General features: G+C 37.0%; 1 protein-coding gene and 1 long non-coding RNA gene across 2 annotated transcripts in view; one reads left to right on the forward strand and one right to left on the reverse strand.

Moving 5' to 3' along the window:
- Positions 1-862: 862 nt before the first annotated feature.
- LOC113927913 (protein numb homolog) lies at positions 863-3,618 on the reverse strand. Its single transcript, XM_035728336.1, is given in 3 exon segments — positions 863-1,987; positions 2,069-2,196; positions 3,575-3,618. Coding segments are annotated over 3 exon segments (1,032 nt in total). The 3' UTR covers positions 863-1,127.
- A 165-nt stretch (positions 3,619-3,783) lies between these two features.
- The window catches only part of LOC118357210, a 222,347-nt gene continuing 200,847 nt past the window's right edge, over positions 3,784-25,283 (forward strand). The window contains exon 1 of the long non-coding RNA XR_004820219.1: positions 3,784-3,891. This is a non-coding gene — a long non-coding RNA (uncharacterized LOC118357210). The remainder of the gene's footprint in view (positions 3,892-25,283) is intronic.

A 25,283-nucleotide genomic window follows, 5' to 3' on the forward strand; every position in this document is an offset into this window, starting at 1 on the left:
GACCTGAAACAAAAATCCTAGCAAAAAACACAGGCAGTAATTTCTCTGACATCAGTCATAGCAACATTTTTCTAGACCTGTCTCCTGAGGCAAGGGAAAAGGCAAAAATAAATGCCTGGGACTTTATCAAAATAAAAAGCTTCTGCATAGCAAAGGAAACATAAAACTGAATGGGGAAAGATATTTGCAAATGATGTCTGATAAAGGGTTAATATTTAAAATATGTAAAGAACTTATACAACTCAACACCAAAAGAACAAATAATCCAATTAATAAATGGACAGAAGACCTGAACAGACATTTCTCTGAAGAAGATATACAGATGGCCAACAGACACATGAAAAAATGCTGAACATCATTCATCATCAGGGAATGCAAATCAAAACCACAATGAGATATCACCTCACACCTGTCAGAATGACTAAAATAAAAAACAGAAGAAGGAATAGTTATTGGTGAGGATGTGTAGGGAAATGACCTCCACTGTTGGTGGCAATGCAAACTGGTGGGGCCACTGTGGAAGACAGTTTGGAGGTTCCTCAAAAAATTAAAAATAGAACCCTCCTATGATCCAATAATTGCACTACTGGGTATTTACCCAAAGAATACAAAAACATTAATTTGAAGGCATATATGCATCTCTGTGTTTATTGCAGTATTATTTACAATAGTCAAATTATGGAAGCAGCCCAGTGTCAATCAACTGAGGAATGATAAGGAAGAAGTTGTATATATATATATTCCATTATATATATATATATTTTTTTTTTTTTGCTTCCCATTGTGTTTTATATTCCAGTAAATGTGCTTTGAATACAGATTCCTGTTCAGATATTTCTGCCTCTCTGTTGCCAGAGATTTGTAAGGGGCTGAGGGAGTAGGAGGGGGACAGAGGGCAACATTTCCTTGACTTCTTTAACCTAACTGCAAGACAGCTCTTCTCTAGGAATGTTTTTTCCATTTTTTTCAAAATCACCTCTCCTAGCACTCTCTGCCTGGACATGCCTTGAGACCTTTGGGATTGGTGAAAAGTATACTGACTGGGAACACAAAGTTCCCTTTGCTCCTTTGACCTCTGCCCCTGCCCTTGCTAAGTACAGACAAAATACATAAGCCATAGAGACCGCTTAAAGTTCAATTTCAAACGTCTTCTGTAAGTCACTGGAGAAAGGATTGGTGGGAGAGGGGTTAGTACGCTGCTTGGACTTGCTTTCTAATGCAGCCCACTGGGCTTTGAAAGGATCCACTGGGCAGGTGCCTGCAGGAACCTCTGTGTGCTTATCTCCTGAGGCCAACCTGCCATCCTCTACACCATTAAAAGCTGCAGAACCGTTGAGGTGTTGAGCAGGTGGCTTAAAGAAGGGACTGGCAGTAGCACTGCTCATCTCATACTGTGGAAATGTCTGCTGCTTGACCAGGCTGGGAGACTGATGGGGGTGGGCGGCCTGAGGGTGGCCTGCAATGCCAAACACATTGGCTACCGTCTGGGAGGGAGTGATGCCCACCACAGGCGCATTAGGGGCTGGATAGGGCATCCCATTGGCCACAGGATAGGACTGGGCAGGGACAAAGGCTGGCTGCAGGGGTGGGACCACGCCCACTGGCACAGGCTGAGAGGTGAGGAACGCGTTCCCTTGGAAAGGCGGTGCTGGCTGGGTCATGGAAGTGGGTGGAGCAGGCTAGAGAACTGGCTACAGAGGAGCAGCTGAGGCCTGGGGCTGCTGCGCCTGGACGCTCTTGGACACCTCTTCTAACCAGCGGTCAGCCTTGGAGGGAGTGCGTCTGTGACCAGCCTGCAAGAGACCTGGAGATGCAGCACCAGAAGATTGACCCCACTCAGTCCCTGAACGTGTGGCTGCAATTCCCTTGTTAGCAGCATCAGGGGCGTGGGAGGGGTTGGTTTCACGCACAGGCATTGCTACGGGTGCTAGAGCAGTATGGGCTGGCTTAGCAGCAAGCACATGGAAGGCTGAGTCAGTGCCATTAGCTACAATGGGAGCAGACAACACCGATGGAGTTAATGCATGTGGGGTAGACAGGCGACCCCCTGGAGCTGGGTCAGTCAGGCCAATGGGCAATACTTGAAAGGCAGGAGACTGTGGTGCTATCACCGTCACTGGTTTGGTCATTGGGGCAGATGAGAAGGGGTCCTTGGAGGGTGTGCTGAAGGCATTGGTGATCTGTGAACACAGGGAGCTGGTACATATATATACATATATAATGTAATATTATCCAACCATAAAAAAGAATGATTGCCATTTGCAACAACATGGATAGACCTAGAAAGTATAATGCTATGAGAAATAAGTCAGTCAGAGAAAGACAAATACCATATAATTTCACTCATATGTAGAATTTAAGAAACAAAACAAATGAACAAAGCAAAGAGAAAGAGAGGAATCAAAAACAGACTCTTAACTATAGAGAACAAACAGATTGTGACCAGAGGGGAGGTGAGAGGGGGTGATGGGTGAAATCGGTGAAGGGGATTAAGAGTACACTTATCTTGATGAGCACTAAGGAATATACAAAACTGTTGAATCACAATATTGTACACCGAAACTAGTATAACACTGTATGTTAACCATACTGGAATTAAAATAAAATAAAAAAAGAAAAAGTAATATAGTTCAGTTAGTAAAAAGAGAGCAAATAGTAAGATGTTTGATATTGATACATCAATAATTAAATTAAATGTGAATGGAATAAATACTTCCATGAAAAGCCAAAAAAGAAAAAAAAAAAGAGTTGAAGCCAGAAGTCCAAGCACTGTGGTACACAAAACTCCCAAATAATGAGTGGGCTTTTAGCAGCTCTGTTTCTCTTCAGTTTTGCCAACACAGAGAGTTTGTTGCTATAAAATGTTTTGAAAAACTTACCAAATGAATAAATCTTGGAAAATAATGTCTTATTTATCCTACTAAGGAATTCCCCATATCAGTGAATAAATATTAGATTAATGATGAAAACAGTACAACTAAATTTTCCTGGTGTTTACTGAGCAAGTATCCACTTTCACAAATAAAAACATTTTATTCTCCTTTAGTTCCATCTCATATTAACTGAATGTTGGAAAGTAGTGAAGTTTGTGAGCAGCGTTTAGTAGTAGGTGGGCATTTTGATGTGCCAGGAAGGTAAATTTGTCAATAGTCAGCATGGGTGCTTACTTCTCTGGCTACATCTCCCCCACCCCCATCAGTCAAATAGTGTTTAAATTAGGAAACATTTCTGTCAACAGACAAATGAATAAAGAAGATGTGGTCCATGTATACAATGGAATATTACTCAGCCATCAGAAAGGATGAACACCCAACTTTTACATCAACATGGATGGGACTGGAGGAGATTATGCTAAGTGAAGTAAGTCAAGCAGAGAAAGTCAATCACCATATGGTTTCACTTATTTGTGGAACATATGGAGGACATTAGGAGAAGTAAGGGAAAAATGAAGGGGAGGGAATCGGAGGGAGAGATGAACCATGAGAGCCTATGGACTCAGAAACAAACTGAGGGTTCTAGAGGGGAGGGGGCTGGGGGGATGGGTTAGCCCGATGATGGGTATTAAGGAGTGCACGTATTGCACGGAGCACCGAGTGTTACACGAAAACAATGAATCATGGATCACTACATCAAAAACTAATGATGTACTGTATGGTGACTAACATAACATAGTAAAAATAAAATTAAAAAAGAAACATTTCAGAATTGTTTTTACTCATCATTAAATGACAGCGTGGTCACGTCCTCCTTCTGGCTCTAGGCTTCCTACCCCCAACGGTTTGTGAATAAAAACACAATGACATGGAAACATTTCCCAGGAACTGCATTTCCAACTTCGTTATTAATCTCTCAAATCTAAGAAGTACTAAAGTGAAGACACAGAAAAATAAGGTAGGCACTTTGAGTGGTGTGAGATCAATTTGTTTAATGTAACTAGCATTTCTATGAGCTGGATTTCATGAGGTGCATTTTTGCTGGCAATAATTCATAATAAAAAAATCCTAGAAGACTTATATAGAGTATAAGAAAATATGTATCCAGAGTAATGTACATCTTAAATTAGAGAAAATTGATTTGATTGAATCTGTGGGGTATTCTGTACTAGGTTTTTGTTTATGCTGAGTCAGGACTTGATTTCTATTTTGGATCATACATAATTTGAATCATCATAGTAAAGGATATCATAGTTGTATATAAAAATAGCAAGTTTAGCAGTCAAAAACCAAGTTATAAGGAGCCCATAGGGATCAATTGGTATATATTCTCTATACTAGGTGACTAGAGCAGGGGGGTAGTTGAAATTTTGAAAGGATCTCAGTATTAATTCAGACTGATTTTTTTTTTTTTTTTTGCTACTAGAGGACAAAGATGTCTTTGATGTCAATCTGTGGTAACAAAGGTCTGGTTTAATCACCTATACTTAAGATCACTTGCTCTGAAATGTATTAGATCTAGGAAAAATGTATCTGATTTTCTCTAGAGAAAAAGTGTGTGAAAGTAGAAGTATTCTTCAAACATATTAATTTGGTGATTGTTTATGTTTCTAAGATCAAGTTTTGGAACAGTTGTGATTTCAATTTTATTCTTAGCCTCAGAAATATAGTTAGAAATGCAAAGAAAAATCATGGGTATGGCAGGTCCACTTAAATAAAGCAGATCGAAGAGTGTGTTTAGTGCTGAACTGAGGAGAAGAGAAATTACAAGCCCCTCCCTGGGAACAGAAATACTTCTGCCTTTTAAAATCCTCAAAGCGAAATTACTAGAGCCTCCATTTCTTATCTTCTGTCCGGTTCTTGCTTTTGTTTAATTCTGTCCCCCTCTTATCAGACAGAGTTGCAATAAGAATCAAATTTAAAAATCTGTATGTGGAAGGTTGTTGAAGGTTAGAAAACACCATACAACTTCATGTTTATTACAGAAAAACTGAATTTAAAATGGACTTCTCAAAAAAAAAAAAAAAGAACTCACTCTGAGAAGTCTCATAGCAATTTTAAAGAGGGTTTTGTAGTTCTCTAAACTTTTCCAGTTTCACTTTTATTTTTCAGTGCTAAGTATTTGGACTGAGTGCAGTTACTATTACTAACTTTTTCTTTTTCTTTTCTTTCTTTTTTTTTTTATGAATTACTAACTTTTGAGTAAGGTATCTCAGAACATAACCAAATAGATCACAGGTGGGAAGCTGATTTCTTTGACTCTCATGTCAGCTCTTATCAGTTGAATGCTAGGATAAAGCTGAGTCCTGCCTGAGGCTCTGTGACTAATTAGTAATGTCTGCAAAAGGGTTGGAAGGGGGTATAGATTGTGGTATACAGATCTTGTGATTGTTCTCCCTAGATTAGTTAATGGAAAAGGAATCTCAGATTCAGGGGAAATATTGAAAATAAGAGTGCACCCTATATTATAACTCAGCAGGTTATACTTTCCTGTGTTTGCTACTATAGGGTTAAACCCTTTTCCTAACAAACTTGCCTCCTTCTCAACTCATTTCCTGATCTACAGATACTCAGTGTTATAGAATGTAGCCACTGCTTCTAGAACACATCAGCATGTCTGAAATTGAGTTCCTGACACTTTTAAGCAGAATGATCTCAATGTAACTTTACTTAGCAATTAGAAATGAAATGTACTAAATATTAGGTCAGAAATTTCCTAAGGAAAATGTAGTTCTTCAGGTCAACAAAATCTGAATCTGTCTATATCCTGCCTATGGGTCCTGTGCCTGAACGATAGTACATCTTTAAGGACCTGACCTCCAGTCTGTTCAGTCCTCTAGGAAACACCATTGATGATGTAAATAGGCTTTGCAGCATGCTTATCTGCCTGGACTATTAGCAAATCCTCTGCTCACACCTCCTGACCTTCCTGCAAAAAGAGCTTTGGTTCCTTTCACCCCTGTTTTCCCTCTGTTGTTTGTGGCATGACTTGTCAACTTTCTTCTGTCCTCTCTCTTCCTCCCTCTCTACGTCCCCCTTGGGTCTATGGTGATTCCTTTGCCCAGTCAATCTTTGTACAACTCTTCTCTTTCATGTCTTTTAACCCTTTTCTCTAGGGTACAGTTCCCTCCACCCCCAATTTCTGCAAAATTGTTTACTGCAAAGATAAATATCAAACCAGGATAAATCATAGAGTAATAGAACTCAATTAATGAAGCTTTTACAGGAAAAATGTACTTTAAAGTCATTTAGTCAATTTTACTCTTTAAAGGGGAAGCTTTCAGTCAACTGCTGTTTCACATTTCTTTGTTTGTCCCAAACCGCAAATTACTTTTTTAATTGTTCATGGAATGCAAATAAAGTAGCAGTCCTTTCCTACCAGATGTGCTGGATAGGCATGAGGGCACAATCATTTTCCTAACCAATATTTTCATCAAGAACCTATTCAGACTCTTAGAATTACTTCCTATTTCCAGCTTAATTGAACTGCGCAACATTGCCAGTGGCAGGTTTGTGTCCTTAAGTGCTCTCAGAGGCCTGGGAACTAGGATGCTAGGAGTATTACAAAGAACTTTAAATTGTGTCTTGATCTTGTATTGAAAGACAAAAATGGTATTTACATTCTGTTACTGGGGGCTTTGAGGAGATTTACACATTTGAATAAGAATCCGGATGGATGTGCTGAAGTCCCTATAGGATAGCACTTTGTTGGACTGTTTCTATCTGACACTCTCAGTGTCTTGGGTTCAGCAGAAAAAGCCCTATAGAAATTGAACCAAATGGAGTTTGGAGATAGCTTCCTTTTTTTCTTTTCCTTTCTTTTCTTACCCCTCAGCAATGTAGGTGCTGCTCAAGATACACAAAAATAAAAATATCATAAAGAAGTGAAAAAAATAGTGAAAAATAATGGAACATTACTTTGTATCGTATCTTTTGTTGGAGTAAATAGGAGGTTATACTGTATCAGGGAATAATAACTACTGTAAATCTGGAGTCTGGAGTTTCTCCTTAAATGTGTGACTTTCCTTGTTCCTCATCTAGAAACATGTTTCCTATGTGTAAAATGAGGGGATTCAGAGGTACTCATCCGTCCTAAAATGATGAGTCTCTGAAAGCTAACGGAATGGAATTATTGTGATGATGCCTCCTCAGAAGGAACCAGATTGTATTTGTTCTACTTCCTTCTTAGTCTTTCTTCTTCTGTCCTTCCCCTTTCTCTTCCTCTATCTTTTGAAAATTGACCTGCTATTTTATTGACAAACCTTGGGCATCCAGCCACTTTTTAATTGGTATCTGTTTCATAGACTGTAGCACAGAAAGGGACCCTCTGGTTTTCCATCTATGCTGAATCCAGTCTGCCTGATGTCACTGTGGCTTGGTTTCCTGATTATCCATTGCTTCTGGAAACTTTCTCCTTGTGCAGCTTTCCTGTTACTGAAATATCCTGTTTCTCCTCCTGTATATAGCTGACTCTACTTACAGCTGTAGTATACGTATTCATGTGGTTCTTAATGTTGTCTCACCTACAAGTTATTTGTATACTTGCTGGGCTGACTTATAATGTCATGCGTTGCAGGGTCTGTATCTAAAACTGCTTCATGTTCCCTCAGTCTGCCTGTTATAATGCAAAATAATACAATTTTATCTGTTATATTCCATTTCTTCTTTTGCTTATGGATACCAGTGTTTTTCCTTTACAAAGCAAAGCTAAAGTAAACCAAGTTGCTGGAGGTATGTCTGGTTCATGTTCTAAATAAAATTTAGATTATTTGCCAGATGTTTTTTTTCTTTTGTTACTCATGGATTTTAAAAAAAATATATATTTAAGACTACTTCTCCCCTCTTGTTTTCCTTATATTTCTAATTTTTAGGTTTTTCTTTTCCCATGAATTGAATACTTAGTTCGTTTATTTTCATTGTTAAACAGTGAAGGCATAAGGCTTAGTACATACTTTGAGCTCAGTTTGGTTATTACAATTTGCCTCATGGGTCTTTTGATTGTAATTAAAGTAGCAGGTCATTTAGATGTCGTTTATCCCTTATTAAATGACTTTTTTTCCCCCTGCTTTAGGGGCCCATCCAGGTTACCACATTACATTTATTTGTTATGTCTTCTTAGGCTCCTCTTGGCTCTGACAGTTTCTCAGACTTGCTTTATTTTCAATGACATTGGCCATTTTCATGAGTACTGGTTAGGTATATTGTAGGATGTCCCTTTGTTCAAATTGTTCTGAACTTTTCCTCCTAATTAGCTGGGTTGTGGGTTTTCAGGAGGAAAATCACAGAGGTAAAGTGTCATTTTCATTACATTATATCAAGGTTGTATACTGTCAACATGATTTATGACTGTTGATGTTGACCTTGATCACCTGGCTGAAATAGTGGTTTTTAGGTTTCTCTACTTTAAACTTACTCTTTTCTTTCCCTTTCCATAATGTACTCTTCTCAAGGAAGTTACTATGGGCACCCTATACTTAAGGAGCCAGGAGTTTTGCTTCCCCTCCTGTAGGGTGGAGTTATATATATAAATTTATTTAGAAAATCTTCTGCAAGGGAGATCTGTCTTTTCTGCATTGATTAATTTAACCATTTATTTATAGCAGTATGGACTCATGATATTGGTTTTATACTTGGGCTATAATCCAATACTACTTAATTTTGTTATTCAAGTTGTTCCACTTTGGCCACTGGAATCTCTTTCAGCTGGTTCTTGTGCCTGTTTGACATACTCCTATCGTTATGATTTGCCTTTTTTGGGAATACTCCATAGGAACTTACTTTCTGTCACTACAAGAGCTCACCTTGTATATTTCCTGCTCCTGTTCTAGAATTAACCATTTCTGTGGTTCCTTTTACTGAAAAATGGTATTAAACCAAGATCTGGGCCTTAGGTATTCTTTTTTTTTTTTTAAGCTTTTATTTATTTATTTACTTCAGAGAGAGTGAGTGCACCAGCACACAAGCAGTGGGAGGAGCAGAGGGAGGAGCAGAGGGAGATGGACAAGCATTCTCCATGCTGAATGTGAAAGGCTGATGCAGGCCTCCATCTCAAGACTGTGAGATCATGACCTGAGCCAAAAACAAGAGTCAGACACTCAACTGACTGAGTCATCCAGGCTCCCCTGGGCCTTAGGTATTCTTGTTGCTACTAGGATGCCATTGCTTCTAGGCCCCCTCAGCTGACAGAGTATATAAATGTATGTGTTTGTACTAACCCACGTTGTACTAACCCACTAACCCACATATTTCTATATGTAACCAGTAAAATACGAGTTCTTATTAAAGTCTCCAACTCTAATACATTATTACATGGATCATTATAGCCTCTTCCCCTTACTCGTCTGTGAATTTCCACTCCGGTAGTGAGAAATCTGGCTCCCACCCACTGCCATCCACTTACCTAATTATTCAATTGCAGTATACATGTATGCAGTGTCAGAATTGCTAATCTGTACATCCAGCTTTACCAATTAGAGTGCAATGCTTATGTGCAGTTCCTTTTGACTTTAGTTTTACAGATTCTATTCATTTCCATATGTACTGAGGTCAGTACCTTTTTCCTACTCCTTTCTGTGAGGTTGCTTTATACATTTGTAATAAGTACAGTTAGGTTTTTTGTTGCATTCTGCATTCTATCTGAAGTATTCCTACTGAAAGAAGGACGTTGAAGTCTCCAAATATAATAGCAGACTTATTTCTCCTTGCAGTTCCACATTTATATTTCCTTCCTATTTAAAGTATTTTTCCCAAACTCAAGATTTCTTTTTTGTAGTTCTATTAGTTGAGGAATTTTAATTTCACAATTGATGGAAATGGTTCATTTTCAAAGCAAACTTGCAAATTTGTCAGGAGGAAGAATATCGTTTCTTATTGATAAATTGGGAAACTGAGGCATCTAGAATTTAGAGTTATTTAAAGAGTCTATGTATGTATAGATGTAGGTTTGATTAATCTATCTCCATTATGCCATGCTTAATAACAATAGCTGCCTCTATTTTTGAATGAATTGATCTGACTTTACCCTAAGTTAGAAATTTTAATTAGTATTAGCATAATGAAGTTTGTGGCAGTACTTGTCACTCTTAAATTAATGTTCTGTCATTTAGCACAAGAATATTTGAAACATTTTGGCATGATAGGAAAATGAAAATTTTTATTTTAATTCAGAATCACCTTTCTTAGTTTTAAAGAAAATTTGTGAAGTCAAACATTATTGAATTGAAGTAGAATTAATAAGTGGTATTTGTGGGGCACCTGAGTGGCTCAGTCAGTTAAGCGGCCGACTCTTGATTTCTGCTCAGGTTATGATCTCAGGGTCATGAGATGGAGCACCGCCTCTGGCTGAATGCTGGGCATGGAGCCTGCTTAAGATTCTCTCTCTCCCTCTGCCCCTCCCCTTCCCTCACCCTATGAGGGTCACACACGCTCTCTCTCTCTCTCTAAAAAAAAATCTTTTAAAAAAAGTGGTATTTGACTTATTTTTATAGTGCTTATTGGTCTGCCAAGAATAATGAAAATATATTGACTAATAGAAGATTTAGGGTTTGTGTCAGATTGGGATTAAAGTACTAACACTGAATAACTGTCTTTTTGTAAACCTGTGCCTTGATAACAAGACATATTTTTAAAAGTACATAACTGGTTATGGAATTTTGTGTAAGAGTAGTTCATTAAGGAAGAAAAAAGCAACTTTAATGAGTATGAATTAAAGAAAATGACACAGTAAAAGCTCTAATGAGCCATGTAAGATCATGTTGGATCACAAAGGCTCCCTTCTCCCTCCTAAATCTCATTCATGCTGTTTGAGGATCATTAAAGTATATAGTAATATGCTTATATTCTTTAAAAATTATATCTATTCAAGGGGCACCTGGGTGGCTCAGTTGTTAAGCGTCTGCCTTCAGCTCAGGGGTCATGATCCCAGGGTCCTGGGATTGAGCCCCACATGGGGCTCCCTGCTCAGAGGGGAGCCTGCTTCTCCCTCCCCAACTCCCCCTGCCTGTGTTCCCTTTCTCGCTGTGTCTCTGTCAAATCAGTAAATAAAATCTTAAAAAAAAAAAATAAAAATTATATCTATTCAAGAAAACTTACCCTTTGGGTAGAAAGAGATAGTTCAAGGTTATGCTAGGTGAAATATTACATGGGCTGCCTATGTGAAAAATTGCCTAAGGCAATAAATATGAAATACATTTGTTTATCCATCTACCTTGGGTTTCATTTAGCACTAGTGGAGTGTTAAACTGGATGAAGTTTTCAAAAAAAATCCTCAGAAAGATCCTAAAAAATCGGACTAAAGCATTAAAGAGGGTTTAAATTAGGGCTTTAGGGTTATTTGCCAAAAAAACATAGACATGTGTCCCTTACCCATCACTGTTGATAAGAACAAGATAGTTAAAGGACATATGTACTTTCCATAGAGAATAGTTAAAGGTAAAAGATGTAGTGGTTGGTGATAGAGAGGAGAGTGATAGCACCAACAATTATTGCGTGTCTATTGTATTCCAGGTTCTTAAAAAATAATAGCAGCTAATAATAGTTAAGCAGTCATTATACTAAATTATTTATGTGGATTATTTCATTTATATAAATATAAAATTTATAGCCATAGCCATAAAGGAAGTGCTATTATTATCTCCAATCTATGTATGGGAAAAATGATTTCTTACAAAGTTAACTAACTTTATTGGATTTAAAATGTAGACATCTGACTCCAGTGCTCTTAACCACTGTGTCAGTTTACATGGATAGATTATTTATTTCTCAAAACACACTTCTAGGCTGTATTTTTACATTTTTAGGATTAGAAAATAGGGACTCAGAGTTTGAAAAACTTGCCAAAGACCACATGACTAGTAAGTGTGTCATTAGATTTTAAACCTAGATCTGTAAATTTAGAGAAAATTGTTTAATATGGAGGGGAAATACATGTATTTAGAAGGGGAGATTAAGGCATATTTTAGAGAGGAGAAATCTATGTAAAATTATCACACAGAAGAGTTGTTTTTTTTTTTTTTTTTAGTATGTATCTTCATATTTCAAGATAATGGCAAGTAGAGAATGATGTAGGAAGTGTTTTCAGATTTCTTATTTATTGGTTTTTGTTTTTTCTTTTTCTTTTTCTTTTTTAGATTCCACATTTAAGTGAGATCATACAGTATTTGTCTTTCTCTTTCTGATTTATGTTACTTAGCATAATGCCTCAAGGTCTACCCATGTTTAAGCAAATGGCAAAGTTTCATTCTTTTTATGGCTGAATAATATTCCATTGTAATAAATTTCTTTTTTAATACTTAGAGAAAGAATTGCAAGTTATATGTTGACATTAATATTGATGTAGTTATATTGTCATAATATTGATTATTTCTTTATATTTTGAGAAATTCCAACAAAGTCAAATATTTTTTTTAATTTATTTTTTTAAAAGATTTTATTTATTTATTCATGAGAGACAGAGAGAGAGAGAGAGAGAGGCAGAAGCAAAGGGAGAAACAGGCTCCCCGTGGAGCAGGGAGCCCGAAGCGGGACTTGATCCCAGGACCCTGGGATCATGACATGAGCTGAAGGCAGACACTTAACCAATTAAGCCACCCAGGCATCCCCAGAGTCAAATATTAAAAGGAATTTTAAAACAACTGAATATTCTTCCTATTTATGTTGTTTCTGAAGACAGGAGCTTTCCTCTTTCTTTCTTTCTTTCTTTCTTTCTTTCTTTCTTTCTTTCTTTCTTTCTTTCTTTCTTTTCTTAGAGAGAGAGAGAGAGAGGGGAGGGACAGAGAGAGGATCTTAAGCAGGCTCCATGCCCAGTGCATGAGCCCGATGTGGGGCTTGATCTCATGACCCTGAGATCATGACCTGAGCCGAAATCAAGAGTCGGATGCTCAACCAACTGAGTCACCCAGGTGCCTCGGGAGAAGATTCTCTAAGTAGAAATGCAAGAGGCATATTTTTGGGTTCAATAGGATTAAAACAAAGCCAATGATGGATGAGGCTATATGCAAAGGTAGCTTTGCAGATAGGGGTCCCTTGAAGCAGTCTCTGAGGCAGGGTTTAGTGTGCAGAGAATTTATTGAAAAGTGCCTTTGGAAAAATGTCTATTTGGGTCTTCTGCCCTTTTTTGGGGGATTGTTTTTTGGTATTGAATTATGTAAGTTCTTTATATATTTTGCTTATTAACCCCTTAGTCATGCACTGTTGGTGGGAATGTAATTTGGTATAGTCACTATGGAAAACAGTTTGGAGTTCCCTCAAAAAATTAAAAATAGAAATACCATAAGATTCAATAATTCTACTATTGGGTATTTACCCAAAGAAAAGGAAAACACTACTTCAAAAAGATACATGTATTCTTATATTTATTGCAGTGTTATTTACAATAGCCAAGATGTGGAAGCAACCTAAGTGTCCATCAATAGATGAATGGATAAAGAAGATGTCACACACACACACACACACACACACACACAGGAATATTATGCAGCCATACAAAAGGATAAGATCTTGCCATTTGTGACAACATGGATGGACCTAGAGGGTATTACACTAAGTGAAATAAGTCAGATTGAGAAAGACAAATACCATATATTTCACTCATATGTGGAATCTAAAACAAAACAAAACAAATGAATAAGCAAACAAAAGCAGAAACAGACCTATAAATACAGAGAACAAACTGATGTTTGCCAGAGGGAAGGGGGGGGTAGGGGAATGGGAAAAATGGGTGAAGGAGTGTGGGAGATACAAGCTTCCAGTTAAAGAACGAATAAGACAGGAATAAAAGGCACAGCATAGGGAATGTAGTCAATGATATTGTAATAGTGTTGTATGGTGGCAGATAGGAGCTACACTTATGGTGAGCATAGCATAATGTTGAAACTTGTTAAATCACTATATTGTATATCCAAAATAATGCAAAATTGTATGTCAATTATATTCAAATTAAAAAAAATAGAAAATAGAAAAGTGCTCTTGGAAAGCAGGGAAATTAAAAAGGACTTTGCCTCAGACGTTGAACTGATATGGAAGCCTGGGGCCCTTCAGAATTGTTTTCAGTTGGGCAGGAGAGTTAGGCCTTCTTAATCTTATATGTCATTGACTGTGGGTATCCTGAAATGGGTACTGGTCAAGGCAGCTCTATGCAGCTGAGGCAATCCTTGGAGAGGGCTGTTTACTGTTAGCCCTCTGGCAGCTGGACAACAAGTCATCCGTTGAAGAGTATCTGGTAGCACATCACTGTGTGCACCATACAAAGTTCCTCATGTCTGGTCATGTTCAAATAGAGTCTTGATGACCATTCACTAGAAAAGCTGAAGAGGAAATTCCTGTTTTGGGGACAGTCATTGCTGTCCTTTAAGCCTCCTTCCAATTCTATTTTTCTATGAGCCAATAAAAATAGACATGACTTGACTTAGTGTTATTTAATTTAGACTCACTAACTTCTGAATGGAAATCAAACTCAATGAGACTGATAGAAATTGGACACATTCAAAATAAGAAATAAAAAAACTTCTGTCAAACTTATAGATTACTTTAGTACCCTTTAACAACAGGTAATAAGTAAGGCAAGATTAAAGAAGACCATACTGATGAAATTACTAAACATCGAGGAGACCATTGAAACATTAAGAAGGGACTGACATTTTGGCAGAATCCCTCAGAATATACCATATTTAATTTTTCACCATGCAGTGAATATGACCTTCATGCTCTAGTAAAAAAAAATTAAAAACTAAACATGTATGTTTACCTTTGTAAATGTATCCGTTAATACTATTTCTCAAAGTAAAGATGGGGACAAATTTGCAAATTGAGTAAGTCTTCTACTGAAGCTGAAAGACATACCATCCTTGTACTTTGTAAGAAGATAAATGTTGCCAGTGTAAGGTGTAAGACAAAGTCCCATATACTTATTTTTTTCTAAACCTCCTAACATAGTGAGAGAAATGCTTATAGTGAAATGACTGTGTTAAAAGTTCTTAATAGGAATATTGGTAAAAAACCTTAAAAGATAAGTTTTTCTTAAATTGATGATAACGTTTCTTATTATGATGGGGACACCACTTCAAGTACCTTGCTTGAAGCTTTGCAGTTTGATATCAGAAGCAGATTGCTGGGAGATAGTCCAAGGTGGTGGAGGAGTAGGAGACCTTAGTTTTGTCTGGCCCCAGGAATTCAGCTAGATAGCTCTCAAATCATTCTGAGCACCTGTGAACTCAACCAGAGATCTAAAAGAATAGCTTCTACAAATAGAAAAGTGATCACTTTCTACAAATAGAAAAGCGATCACTTTCTGCAAGGAGGTTTGGAGAAGTGAATCCGAGGTGATATGTGGGAAGATAAACTGGGCGTAGGGGGTAGGGGGTTGGGGTGGGGGAGGGATCCTCTGTCAGCCACCATAGGAAAGTGATACAGCAGTGGAGCGCAAAATCAGGACTTTTAGAATTCTGCTCCAGTGAGGGATGTCCCTGCCTGAAAGGCACTCAGGTGGCAAAATGGGGCAGAATCCCCAGGTGGGGCAGTGTGGTCTTGGGATCCCCAGGGTAACAGGAAGACCAGGGATACCTGAGTGTGGCAGAGTTCCCAGGCATCAGAGCGGGGAAGCCTGCTGCAATGAGCAAGCCCAGGTTTGGGCTCGTAGCTCAGGGTTGCCATATACCACAAACTGCCCTGTGGTTGGGTGACTGCTCTCCAAGCAGGGGCCCAGCAAGTGGCAGAACCCTGGCGAAACCCCCCCCTTCCTCCCCGGGGAGGAGTGGCGCAAGTGTGCACTGCAGGAATTTGCAGGGTTTGGAGACTTGAAACAAGATTGCGTACCTGAAATAAAAACACTCCGTCAAAGGCTGTGTGAGCACTGAGTGCAGACAAACCAAGAAGACAGGAATGATTGGCGGCTTTTTCCTGAGGGTGCACTGAAGAGTGGGGCCCTGAGCTCTCAGCTCCAGGGCTGGAGACTGGGAGGCTGCCATTTTCATTCTCATCCTCTAAAGCATCTAGGAAAGCCTTCAGGGAGCAAAAGACATAGAGCAATCTGGAGTAGCTGATTTAACCTGGCCCCCTGGCAAGGGGGGTGCATTTCTGCCTGGGGCAAAGACACCAGAGAATCAGCACAACAGGCCCCTCCCCAGAAGATCAGCAAGAACATCCAGCTAAGACCAACTTTACACGTCATAGAGAACTGTAAAACTCCAGCACTAGGGGAAAATAGTATGTAGAATTCATGTTTTTTTCCTAAAATTTTTCAGTTTTTCAATTTTAATTTTTTCTCTTTCCTTTTTCAACCAATTTCTTATTTAATCAACTCTTTTTTAAAAATCTTTTTTAATTTTCACTTTTACACTTACATTCTATCCTTTCATTGTATTTAATTTTATATATATATGTTTTTCTTTCTTTACGATTTTGGTATGCAGTTTCTTCTAACAAACAAACCAAAATACACCCAGAATCTAGTGTGTTGCTCTGTTCCCTTCACCTGTCTGATCATATTCTCCCTCTTTTTTTTTGTTAAAGTATTTTTTAATTTTCATCTTTACCATTACATTCTATCCTTTCATTGTATTATATATATATATATATATATATATATATACATACTTGTATTTAATTATATATATATATAAGTATTTCTTTCCTTACAATTTTGGGATGTAGGTTCTTCTAACAAACTGACCAAAATGCACTCAGGATATAGTATATTTCTCTGTTTTGTTCAAATGTCTATATTCCTTTTTTTTTGCCTTTTAATTTTCATTTTTTACAGTTACATTCTATCCTTTCAATGTATTTAATTTTATTTTTGTACATATATAAGTTTTTCTTTCTTTACAAGTTTAGGATCTAGTTTTCTAACAGACCAAAATACACACAGGATCCAGTGGATTACTCTGTTCTGTTCACCTGTCTGATTATATTCTCTTTTTGTTGTTGTTGTTTTAATTTTTATTACGTTTTTCTTCAGTTTTGGATCTTTTCTGATTTCTTTAGTGTATATTTTGTTCTCCCATTAATCTGTTCTTCTCTGGATAGAATGATGAGATGGAAAAACTCACCTCAAAAAGGAGAACAAGAGGCAGTACTGACTGCCAGGGACCTAATCAGTATGGACATAAGTAAGATGTTGGAACTAAAGTTCAGAATAACGATTATAAAGATACTAGCTGGGCTTGAAAAAAAAGCGTAGAAGACACTAGAGAATCCCTTTCTGGAGAAATAAAAGAACTAAAAGCCAATCAAGTCAAAATCAAAAAGGCTATTAAAGAGATGACATCAAAAATGGAGGTTCTAACTGCTAGGATAAATGAGGCAGAAGAGACAATTAGTGATATAGAAGACAAAATGATGGAGAATAACGAAGCTGAGAAGAAGATAGAGAAGCAACTACTGGATCACAAGGGGAGAATTTGAGAGATAAGTGATATGATAAAGTGAAACAATATTAGAATAATTGGGATCCCAGAAGAAGGGGAAAGAGAGATGGGGCAGAAGATATGTTGGAGCAATTTATAGCAGACAACTTCCCTAATCTGGGGAAGGAAGCAGGCATTCAAGTCCAGGAGGCACAGAGAACCCCCCTCAAAATCAATAGAAATAGGTCAACATCTTGATATATAATAGTGAAACTTGCAAATCTCAGAGACAAAGAGAAAATCCTGAAAGCAGCCCAGGACAAGAGGTCCATAACCTACAAGGATAGAAACATTAGACAGGCAGCAGACCTATCCACAGAGGCCTGGCAGGCCAGAAAGGACGGCATGATATAATCAAGGTGCTAAATGAGAAAAATATGCAGCCAAGAATACTTTATCCAGCAAGGATGTCATTCAAAATAGGAGAGATAAAAAGCTTCCAGGACAAACAGAAACTAAAAGAATTTGTGATCACTAAACCAGCCCTGCAAGAAATATTAAAAGGGATCCTGTAAGCAAAGAGAGAGCCCAAAAGTAACATAGACCAGAAAGGAACAGAGACAATATACAGAAACAGTGACTTTACAGGTAATAATGACACTAAATTCATATCTTTCAGTAGTTATTCTGAATGTAAATGGGCTAAATGCTCCAATCAAAAGACACAGGGTATTAGATTGGATAAAAGAGCAAGACCCATCGATATGCTGTCTGCAAGAGATTCATTTTAGACCCGAAGACACCTCCAGACTGAAAATGAAGGTGTGGAAAACCATTTATCATGGTAATGGATATCAAAGGAAAGCTGCAGTGATAATCCTTTTATCAGACAAATTAGATTATAAAGGAAAAACTGTAATAAAAGATGAGGAAGGATACTATATCATAATTAAAGGGTCTATGCACCAAGAAGATCTAACAATTGTAAATATTTATTCCCCTAACTTGGGAGCAGCCAATTATATAAACAAATTAATAACAAAATTAAAGGAACACATTGATAATACAATGCTAGTAGGGGAGTTTAACACCCCACTCACTGCAATGAACAGATCATCTAAGCAGAAGACCAACAAGGAAGCAAGGGTTTTGAATGACACACTAGACCAAATGGACTTCACAGATATATTCAGAGCATTCCATCCTAAAGCAACAGAATACACATTCTTCTTGAGTGCACATGGAACATTTTCTAGAGTAGATCACATACTGGGTCACAAATCAGGCCTCAACTGGTGCCAAAACATTGGGATAATTCACTGCCTACTTTTAGACCACAGTGCTTTGATACTTGAACTCAATCACGAGAGGAAATTTGGAAAGAACTCAAATACATGGAGGCTAAAGAGTATCCTACTAAAGAATCAATGTGTCAACCAGTAAATTAAAGATGAATTTAAAAAATTCATGGAAACAAATGAAAATGAAAACACAACTGTTCAAAACCTTTGGGATGCAGCAAAGGAGGTCCTAAGAGGGAAGTATATAGCAATACATGCCTTTCTCAAGAACAAGAAAGGTCTCAAATACACAACCTAACCTTACACCTAAAGGAGCTGGAGAAAGAACAGCAAATACAAATCAAAACCACAATGAGATACCACCTCACACCTGTCAGAATGGCTAAAATAAGCAAGTCAGGAAATAGACAGATGTTGGTGAGGCTGTGGAGAAAGTGGAACCCTCTTATACTGCTGGTAAGAATGCAAACTGGTGCAGCCACTCTGGAAAACATTATGGAGGTTCCTTAAGAAGTTGAAAATAGAGCTACTCTATGACCCAGCAATTGCACTACTAGGGATTTACCCCAAAGATAAAAATGTAGTGATCCAGAGGGGCACCTGCACCCCAATGTTTATAGCAGCAATGTCCACGATAGCCAAACTATGGAAAGAGCCCAGATGTCTATCGACAGATGAATGGATAAAGAAGATGTGGTATGTATATAAAGTGGAATGCTACTCAACCATCAAAAATGAAATCTTGCCATTTGCAAGGATGTGGTTGGAACTAGAGGGTATTATGCTAAGCAAAATAAGTCGATCAGTGAAAGACAATTATCATATGATCTCACTCATATGTGCAATTTAGTGAACAATACCGAGGATCATAGGGGAAGAGAGGAAAGAATAAAATCAGACAAAATCAGAGAGGGAGACAAACCATAAGAAACTCTTATCATAGGAAGCAAACTGAGGGTTGCTGGAGGGGAGGGAGGTGGGGGGATGGTGAACTGGGTGATGGACATTAAAGAGTGCATGTGATGTAATGAGCAATGGATATTATGTAAGACTGATGAATCACTGACCTTTACCTCTGAAACTAATAATAGATTACATGTTAATTAATTGAATTTAAATAAAAATACAAATTAAAAAAAGAAGCAGATTGGTCTGCATGCTGAGGAATTTATTTACTTTGAACTGATTCAATCATCTATTAATATCCTCCATCATTCTCATTGGGGGCCATAGGAAAGACTTTCAACCTCTGCCTCTTTCTCACCACAGACAAGGTCATCTGTAGGATTTTAGGCTAAAGAAGCAAGCTTATTAAGGATATTAGCAGGATATTAACTAATTTGAAGTGATTCAACAGTGGAGAGAATGGTGTTTCCTGAAAACTTCATACCCCACTGTTAGTAGGGCTTCTTTTAATGACTACTCCTCTCAGGAATAGATTATCTCAGCACCTGGAAGGATTCCCAAGTTGCAAACCTGCCTCATAGAGTTTAGTACATGTATTTTGGTTTGTTCTAAATCTGTCAGTTGAAGACCAAAACATGTTTGAATTGTTTTGGTCCAAAATATAAGAAATGAAAGCTATTTATTCATTTCTATCCCTTTTCTCTTCAATGTATTGCTCCCCAGATATGTAAGTATTTCCTTTCCTAGCTTACTTCTTGTGTTCAGCCAGGGTCGTCCCTTTTTGTTCTCCTCTCTCAGTAGGCTCTGACATAGTTATGTTCACTTATTTTCAAAATTATTAGAGCATAATTGCAGTATATGCTTATTGAAAAGAACTTCGAAAATATAGGAAATCTTTTAAATTCTACTAATCAGAGTTATCCATGCAACATTTTTCAGTCTCTTTTTCTCAAAATGCAAATGAATTCATATGGTAAATACTATTTTAAAGACTGTTTTTTTTAAAACACTTGCTAAGTATTTTTTAGCATTTTCCAAGTCATTAAATTTTATTGACTGGATCATAACTTTCCGCTATTGAATGTAGCATAATTTATTTAATCAGTCCCCTAAATTTGGATGTTGAAGCTGCTTAAAGTTTTTCCAGCATTATAAATAATACTGAAATATGTATTCTTATAACTTTGTGTGCCTCACTGATTATTTCTTAGGATGAAGGGGAATGCAAAAATATTTAATAAAAGGTTCTTGATAAACCTTGTTAAAATCCCCCCCTACAAAGTTTACACTGTTGTGCTTTATATTAAATGCCCATTTCTTGGATTTCTTGCTTTTGAACAATGACTTCTATCATTCTTTTCAATATATGATAACTTAATAAGCAAAATATGACATTTTGTTTTTTAATTCATAGTTCTTTAATACTGTGGGGATTGAGCACATTTTTAGGCTTATAGACAAATTTTTATGGAGATAGCTCACCTCTTTATAATTAATTTCTAAAAGTTCCAATAAGGGCTTACCATTTCAACTTTGGACGTTAATATATTTTGGTGCATGCAAGATCTATTTTGTATTAGTCCAACCCCAATACTTTTTCTCTTTTCAGGATTATACCTCTTATTTCTTTATAACACTTTGTAGCTTTGTACAATAATTGGACTTTCATGCAAACTTGAGCCAAGGGGCTGGTACTGGGAGGCTGAAGTCCCAGGAGGACTAGAGACTTAAAATACCCACATCTGTACTTTGATGAACTTATGAACTAATTTTGCATATTTTATTTTGAGGAAGAATGATTGTCAACAAGTTAAATAGAATGAAAATGACCAGTTTAGGCCAAAATTATCAAGAAAATACCTTGGGTCTTACCAGTCCATATTGGTGCCCATATAACTTAAAGATATTGAATTAATATTTTCAAAAGATATAAACATTTTAAAGGTTTTGAATGTATGTTATCAAATTGATCTCCATAAAATTTTTATTAAATTATTATTTCAACATCAGAGTGTTCTTTTAAGTTCAGATTCTGAATCTATAAAAATGGGATGCTAATAGTATACATTTTATAGGGTTTTTACAGGCCCTAATAATCCATATTAAACACTTAACCTGATACAACATGAATGATTAATAAATGCTAGCCATTTTGATTAATGTTTTAAAAATCAGGGTAAAGTCTTAAAGAGCTTTAATATAAAAAAATGGATAAAAATCAGAGCTCACCTAATGGAAACAGGAGGAGGAATTAGGAACCTTGGCTATTTATCTGACTCTTGGCCCCATTGCTACCCTAATGTAGCTCCTATTACTTCTAAGAAATCGTAAGTTTCTGAAAAAACACAGCAAGAAAACCATTAAATTGAGAGACCGGTAAAACCAATGAGGAGGGCAACTCAGTTTGTGAAATGAGGTTTGATGAGTGAGGTAGGGTATTTCCTCCCAGACAACAGGAACCAGAGCTCTCAGTTTTCTATTTATAAAATATGATTATTCAAATTAGAACTATGATTTGATTCCTACCCAGAGGATGACTTGTCAGAGAATTGTATTTCTTTTTTTTTTTTTAGGAAATTTGTAACATTTATGTATCACTCGTTCAGTTTTTCATTCATTCATTCATGCATCATTCAAATTTATTGAGCATATAACCAGTGTTGACCCTTGCTCTCAAGACCCCTCTTGGCTAGTGACCTGACTTTCCTTGAATACAGGAGTGTTAGGATAACTAGCAGGGCAGCTCTCAGTTTTTATTTAGGGAGATTTTTTTTATGGTGATCATGTTTTCATTTATTCTTCCACTAATTAATTAATTTTTGTTACCTACTATAAGTACCTAGTCAGTGATAGTCACTGTGCTAAGTGTTGTGATTATAGCAATGAGCAATGCACAGTCCACACACCTAGAAAATTTAGACAAGAAAATCAACTACAGTGTTAAAATAGAGGTTTTATGGGGTGTTTGGGAATACAAAGGAGGCAACTAACTCAATTTAAAGAGGGGTAAGATGATGAGGAGACTTTTTCAAAAGGAGGTGACATTTGAAATAAGTATTACAAGATGAGTAGGATCTGGCCAGGCGTTTTGAGGGGAAAAGAAATTCAAGGTAAAGGCAAAAGAAGGTGATAAGCATGGCAATGTGAGAGAACATGGAGTTTACTAGCTCGTTTCTGGTTCAGCAATCTGGACCAATGAGACCCAAAGAGAGACTTCCTGGGAAATTCTAAGAGGGAAGTTTCATAATCCTAAAAGAAACTGTCAGAAGTCTCCTTTTGTCTCCTGCTGGATGAGTAGAAAGATGCCTTTAGCCTCCATTGCTATTGGACGTCATCATGCAACTTCAGGGGAACCAGTCTTAGGATGAATCTAATACTTGATAGAGCTTAGAGATGGAGAGACCACAAGTTCTTTATCTTATCAGTGAAGCACTTTATCAACCAACTCTAAAGCCCTTTTCATTGTGGGGCTTTTGTTAAGTGAGCCAAATCATTTCTTTGTTTTATAATCTGAAAACATCTTAACCTTTGGCTGGAGTGAGTGTCAGGGTGATGTAATGGTCAAATACGAATCTGGAAATGGAGGTAGAGATTGTTATCTTGAAGACTTTGTATACCATTCTGAGGAGTTTGAATTAGAATTTGAAAGCATGGGAGAGCTACTTATTGGGGAATTGTAAGTAAAGGAGTGCAGCCTTTGGTCTAGACCTTGAGGGAAGAATACAAGAGAGATGTTTTCCTAACTGCTCATAAATTTCAAGACCAGAAGTGGTCCTTTCCAATATAATCTAGAAGAAGCCTTGGATTGATCTCTTGTAGGATTTAGTTCAGGATTTAGTTCAGTTTTAGTCGAAGAATACTTTCTCCAGGCTTTGTGTGTGTGTGTGTAGCGGGGGGGAAGGCAGACATTTCATTCATTTAGTTATGCCTGGTTCCTTAAACGTCAATGAGAAGAAAACAAATAGAAGGAATCATTTAATTAAGTACCTTGGAGGACTTCAACCCTGTGGAGCAAGCACTGACTATGCCTGTACTCTATCGACCACACAATTCACTGTGTAGCAACATCTGCTGTGCATTGATAGCTACATGTTGTTCTTGTGTTATGTATTTTTTGTTTGTTTGTTTTTATGACTGTGTCAACTCCTAGATCAACTCCTTCTTGTGTTATGTATTTTTTGTTTGTTTGTTTTTATGACTGTGTCAACTCCTAGTATGTTAAAAATTGGGTCCCTAGATTACCTGGATCAGAACACTTCAGGTGCTTGGATGTTTAACAAAATCCTCAGAAGTCTTTTTGTAATGTGTAATGTACCAGAGATGCTGAGTATGTACTTGTAGATTCATGGGGGATTAAAATTAGTAATCTGTGAGTTTCAGATACTTCTGCCAGGAGTCCAAGTGTATGAATTTTAAGAAGAAAGAGGAGAGTCAGTCAAAATTTTCCCCAAGTATGTGTGTCCATTTTCATGCATTTTATTCTAGAAAGGCCCAAGGGCTGCATTTTCCAATGAACAAAGTTATTTGAAGTTAATGATAAAATATAGAATTTGACTTTTATTTTTAAAATTTTAACTTCATTGGACTTATTTTATAGCACCGTATGCAAGGTGTAGGTAAAATTCTAATGGGTGGCTCAATATTATATTAGTTTTAGTTATTGGCAATAAGAGAGAGAGTAAAGACCTGGTGAACTGGGTCTTCAGGTCTGAGATCATAACTGTTTTCTTTAGTTTGATTTATTGCTTTAAGTTAGAGAAGTTTCACAACATCTGTTCCATTTCCTATTCTACAAAATAGATGTAGCATCTATTGTCACCTGAGAAGGTGTAACAAAGGAATTTTATCATGTAATAATATACTTTGAGATCCTGTGAAGAGAGGTTTAATCAATGGGGATATTACTTGGGTTTGGTCTTTGAAAACTGTGGGAATATTAGAAACTGTTCAGTTCTATACATGCTGTATATATAGGATATTTTATTCTACAAAATTTTTGACAAAACACAGAAATCTTCAGGTATTAATAAAAGTTTTTACATCTAAAAATGCACATTTTACTTAACCTCTAAGATCCCTGAAATGTCATTTATCTAGATCTCTTCTCTTGAAATGTAAATTTTTTTGAGCAAAGTTTACCAACTTACCAGGGTTGCTCAGTCATTAAGCGTCTGCCTTCACTCAGGTCATGATCTCAGGGTCCTGGGATCGAGCCCCGCATCGAACTCTCTGCTCTGCAGGAAGCCTGCTTCTCCCTCTCCCACTCCCCCTGCTTGTGTTCCCTCTCTCGCTGTGTCTCTCTCTGTCAAATAAATAAAATCTTAAAAAAAAAATTAAAAAAAAGTTTACCAACTTAAAAAATCAAAGGCTTAATTATAAAACTGAAGCATATTCTTTCATATTATATTAAACATGTGATAAATAGGATATTTTGAATACTTAAGTATGATGAAAGCTTCCCAAAACCTTTTTTCCTTTTTGTGCATTCTATGTGTCCTTTTCTCTGAACTCTTCTTGTTTTCTGTAATTGAAATTGTGTTTTACCTTAAAACTCCCCATCTAGTCACTTGATTCTGCTTCTATCAGATACAATCTCTCTTCATTATTTTTCTTCTTTTTGTGCTGTGACAGTATCTCTCTTTCTTTCCTCCAATCAAGTCCAGGTACATTTTTAGCCCCCCATGTCATTTTCATCATTCCCTCCCATCCAAGAGCATTTCTATGACCTCACATTATATTAGAGTACATGTTTCCTGAATTTTGAGAGATCTCATGCATAGGGACCGTTACACACCTTGGGT

The sequence above is a fragment of the Zalophus californianus genome, chromosome 7, assembly GCF_009762305.2.
Source record: "Zalophus californianus isolate mZalCal1 chromosome 7, mZalCal1.pri.v2, whole genome shotgun sequence".
Taxonomy (NCBI): domain Eukaryota; kingdom Metazoa; phylum Chordata; class Mammalia; order Carnivora; family Otariidae; genus Zalophus; species Zalophus californianus.